General features: G+C 46.3%; 1 protein-coding gene across 1 annotated transcript in view; it reads left to right on the top strand.

Moving 5' to 3' along the window:
- The window catches only part of HDAC4 (histone deacetylase 4), a 151677-nt gene that overhangs the window by 95539 nt on the left and 51206 nt on the right, over positions 1 to 4932 (top strand). The window contains exon 8 of the mRNA XM_031064399.1: positions 3347 to 3487. Coding sequence (XP_030920259.1) covers positions 3347 to 3487 — 141 coding nt within the window. The remainder of the gene's footprint in view (positions 1 to 3346; positions 3488 to 4932) is intronic.

The following is a 4932-nucleotide window of genomic DNA, read 5'->3' as shown; positions in this document are numbered from 1 at the left end:
CAGGGGCTGGGAGCAGGGTTTTCCTGCTGCATTGTTTGCTTTTATTCCACAAATGTAGATGGGCAGTGGGAACAGGGCAAACTCTGCCCGGGACTTGGTGGGGTTTTGACTTCCAGAGACTTAATGTCCAATTAGTTCAGCAGCTTAGGGGCTGCAATTCTAGGAAAAAAAAAAAAACAAACAATGGGAATGACATAAATGTTGGAAGAATTGGATTACATGGGTCCTGCTGCACACAGTGATGTATAAGAGGGGTGACTTGGTTTGGAGCCTGTGAAAACCAGGGAAGCTTTTGGCTTATGTTCTGGTTATTAATTTACTCGGAGGAAAACAAAATATTCTTTGTATAAATCCTTATTATAGGCCAAATTAAGTATGTCAGTGCTTAAGAAATCCCACTGGCTTTGTGGGAGCTGACTCAGATTTGGGCATGGGCTTCATTTGTTTGCTGGAGGGGAATTTTTCTAATTTTATGGCATTTGTTTTAACTACTTCACCTGGAGATGTGAAGGAGATGGAGGAACAGTAATTTTTTAACTTAGGTTTGGTAGTTCAGTCTCCAGTTTTTAAATTTACTCCAGTTAGCAAGGCTTTTTTTGGGCATATTGCCTGGCAGGGTGAATTTGGGGAGATTTCTAATGGAATTGGTACTCCTGAGGCAGCATTGAGCCTGCACTGACTGTCAGGTATTGATGCTTCTGTGTTGTTTAAATTCCTGTTTTATACTTGTGAAAGATAGCTCTCTTCAGCTTTAAAATATTTTTCTTATATAATAGTTTAAAAAACCATGTGAACAAGCCTAAATTATTTTACTATAAAAGAGGTTTTATGTAAATTCTGTGAGTTTGAGGCTGTGCTGAATTTTAATTCGCCTACTTTGGGCTCTGGAGCACCCAATTAAATCCATGTAGGGATTATGCTCTCTGAGGTCCTGATGCCATGTTAGATTTGGGATTATATCTGAGGGATAAACAACAGAATCAGAGCAGGGCTTTAAATAGACCTTTTGGTGTTTTGAAACTCCAGCCCCTAGCAGAAGGGGAAAACACAGAGTGATTTTGCCTTAAAATAGATTAATCTGACAAATTCCAATACGTTGCTTTGGCAATCACTTACGCTGGAGGTATTTTCTCTTTGAAGGCTGTCATCTCCCATGTTTGTTCACCTCTTTGTTAGATGGAAGGAGGTTTTTATTGTGGCTTAAAATATGGGGTGTGTTAGGTAATCTGTGACCCCAAATCTTTTGTTTCCCTGCTCATTTTTAGGGTGTTCCGAACCGATTCCTTCCGTGTATTTAAAAGCCACCTAATTAATTGTGTGTTCCCAACAGAAACCATCCCTCATCTGAACACCAAGAATAAAATTTTGGGCTGAAATGCAGTTTTTATTGCCATGTTTTCCTTTGTCAGGGGACAGATCCCTCCAACAGATGTGGCATAGGCTTAGATTTCCTTGATTTAAAATGGGCATATCAGCATCCAGCTGTGGCACCTTCCCCTTCCCCAGAATCCCAGAGTGGTTTTGTTGGAAGGGACCTTAGAGATCATCTCATTCCAGCCATGAGTGTGGCATCCAGGCAGCTATTAATGCTCAGAAACTGGGACAAATTAAAGCTGGGAATGTAAGGATGTGGGATGAGGTGTGTACCCAAACACTGCTTTTAAAAGCATGCCAACTTCTGTTTTGAAGAGAGCTCACAGAAGCTGCTGCTTGGAGCCTGAGCTTGTGTTTGAACTGGTCCAGTCTTTATTATTGCCCTGGGAGCAGATTTGCATTCAGTCCCCTGCCATTTTAAATGCAAATTCTCTCTCTGGAAGATAATTCCACCCTTGCTAATGCACTTCATTCAGCATTTGAAGCATCATCTTGAGGAAGCATTTTTTTTAGCACTCCCTTTATCTCTTGCTGGTATTTTTCTGTCCAAAACATTCACAAAAAAGCTCTTTCCTTTATTTTTAACATTTTTCTTCCTCCCCAAAATTCCATCAAAGCTCTGTGTTGATGGCTTAACTCCAAGCATTTGATCTTGAATTCATCAGCCTTCTGATTTTTCGAGCCCTGCAATTAACGTGGACGGGCTTGATCTTCGACGTGACCTGGTGGTCAAGGGAAACATAGCTGCAGCCAGACTGAGTTGATTCAAATCAGTTTGTAAACCCTGTTTTAATTCTCCCAAAGACACGTAGATCATTGGCCCTGGAGTGTGTTGGTCCTGGAGTGAGCACAGGATTTGCTGCTTCAAAGGGATTAAGTGGTGGGGCTGTTGAGGAAGGGAGAGGATGGGGCTGCTTCACTCAGCTCTGTCAGGAGCCCTCAAACCCTCCAGCAGGTATTTCACTCAGGGCTCAGGAGACCAGAAAGCTCCCAGAGGAAATCATCTTGCAGGAGGAGTGTTGAATTAAAGCTTTGTGCCCCTGATGGAGGTTTGATAACGCGTGCGCTGTCACCGGCTGCGCTGGCCCCAGGGCCGCTGGGGCTTCCCAGCAGCTCTGCCCTGGCTTTTTGGGAGCTCAGGATTTGTGTTTTGGAGGGAGTCTCTCAAAAGTGTGGTGTACACAAGGCTATGGTCACAGGAAATGCATCCACACCTGCCCTGGGCAGTCTGGAACTTCCCAGGTGTGAGATGTGCTGTTAGATAGGGTTGAACTGTGGGGCTGTGATGATGTAACCCCAAGCTGCTTTGTAAAGAAACAAACAAACAAACAAACAAACCTCCTCCTCCCTGGCTGTGGCTTTCCTTGGCCACACTCTCATGCCCTTTCCCTTGAGTTGACACTGGCTCCAGCTGACACAAGGAACCAGCAGGGGAGACAATCACCTGATTTGCTTGTGGGGTTTGATTTTGGTGTTTTCTTTTCCCATGCCTTGGCGTCCCTCCCTCAGCCTGCTCACCCTGGGGTCGGATGACTCGAGGGTGTGGAACTGCCTGTTCCAGCAGCACATTAGAGATTACCAACAGCAGCATCTCAGCTGGCTCAGCCATTCCTCTGCTGGATCCCATCAGCTGGGTTTGCCACTGGCCTGGGAGCAAGTTGGGCAGAGGGCACACTCTGCACTAATCCAGAGTCTGTGTCTTCACTCAGAGAAGACTTTGCAGGATGATTATTACATTTTTAATTCAAATGCCTGTCATTGTTGTTGAATTCAGATGTTGCATGGGCTGGGACCTGTTTGTTACATTAAAAATCTGTTCCAAATATTTGTTAGCAAATGACTTAATTTAATTTAGCTTCCTGCAAACGCTCGACCGCGGCCAACTCAGCTCAGCTCAACTCAACTCAGCTCAGCTGCAGGCTGAGTAAAACACAGCTGAGACACTGCTAACACTGTTTCCTCTCCTGGGCAGCCTCTGAGCCCAACCTGAAGCTGCGCTCCAGGCTAAAGCAGAAGGTGGCAGAGAGGAGGAGCAGCCCCCTCCTGCGCAGGAAGGACGGGCCCGTGGTGACGGCGCTCAAGAAGCGCCCGCTGGACGTCGCAGGTACGGCGGGTAAGTGACAATTCCTCAGTCCTTCAGCCCCTTCTCCCTTCCCAAAATGTCTCCTTGGTGTGCTTCAGCAGTGCTGGAACTCAGCTGAGGGCACTGGAATTGTCCAGCCTGGCCTCGTCCCCATCTGCAGTTCCCATCTCTGCTCCCTTTGAGCTGGGACACACCTGGAGCTGTGTCACTTAGGATGGAAAATAGGAAAATATTCTTGAGCCAGGAATTTTATACATACAGCTGGATAAAACTTTTTTTTTTAACTACTCAACTGACAGTTTCTTGTTGAAAAGTCCTGTCCTTCCAGAACCAAAGTTTTGCAAGTGAGATCAGAGCAAAGAACACGATGAGATTACCATAAAGTTAATTCTTAGCACCATCTAGGGATGTCTCTGTGTAAGTACCACCCAGTGACAGCTTTGCCAGGCTTGTCTGGCTCTGAGGCACACGGTCATCACTCCATCAAACTCAAAGTGAGCTCCCTTTAGACAGGGGAGTGGCCTTGGGAGACTCTGGGGTGCCTCAGCACTTCTCTGGGTCAGAGCCTCTCTGTTTGCAGAGGGGAAGGAGAATTTCGAGAGCTAAACGTTGTGGAATCATAAAATATCCCAAGTTGGAAGGCATCCACAAGGATAATCCAGTCCAACCCTAGGCCTGCACAGGACACCACAAAAATCCCAGCCTGTGCCTGAGGGTGTTTTCCATGAGTTTTCTGGCCTTTCAGACCTGAAAATCCAATTTCCTTCACTCACACAGTGCTGTATGGCACATGGCTCCTGGGATAAATCAGCCTCTGCTGGCTGACCATTTTTCCCTGCAATGACATCAGAAATGGCAGTGGAAGCTCCCAATTCTCACTGGCATGGACACAGTTCAAGAAGCCACCCTGGAGCTTGTTAGAAAAGTATCTGAGTTGTCATGGTAAGAGGGGACTTTTAAATGGAAAATAAGTTTTAAAAACAGTCCCACTTTGGGGAATAGAAATGATGTTTAATCCCTGAAGAACACAGGGGGTTCTGGTGGGACACCTTATACTTGACCAGGTTGCTCCACCCTGGTTTTGAGCATTTCCAGGGATGGGGCAGCCACAGTTTCTCTGGATACCTTGTGCCAGGGCTTTATCACCCTCAGAGAGAAGAATTCCTTCCTCCAATTCCCTCTAAGCCTGCCCTGTGGCAGTGGGAAGCCATTCCCCCTGTCCTGCCCCTCCAGGCCCTTGTAAAAATCAGCTTTTATTCCTCCTGGAGCAATGAGGAGCCTGCTGCAGCCTCAGCCACTGCAGCTGCTGGGAGATTCTCCTGCTGCAAATGCTTGGGGATGAGAAAAGTTCAAATGAAAAGGTTTGAATGTTATTAACCTTCCCAAATAAAAGGAGGAGCACTGGCAGCTGTGCCACGGAGCAGGTGAGAGACCTTCTGAGGGAGGTCTGATGCAAGGAGATGTCTTTAGGGAAA

The sequence above is a fragment of the Geospiza fortis genome, unplaced genomic scaffold (genome assembly GCF_000277835.1).
Source record: "Geospiza fortis unplaced genomic scaffold, GeoFor_1.0 scaffold46, whole genome shotgun sequence".
Taxonomy (NCBI): domain Eukaryota; kingdom Metazoa; phylum Chordata; class Aves; order Passeriformes; family Thraupidae; genus Geospiza; species Geospiza fortis.
Note: the sequence above shows the minus strand (reverse complement) of the source record. Positions and strands in the feature narration are given on the sequence as shown.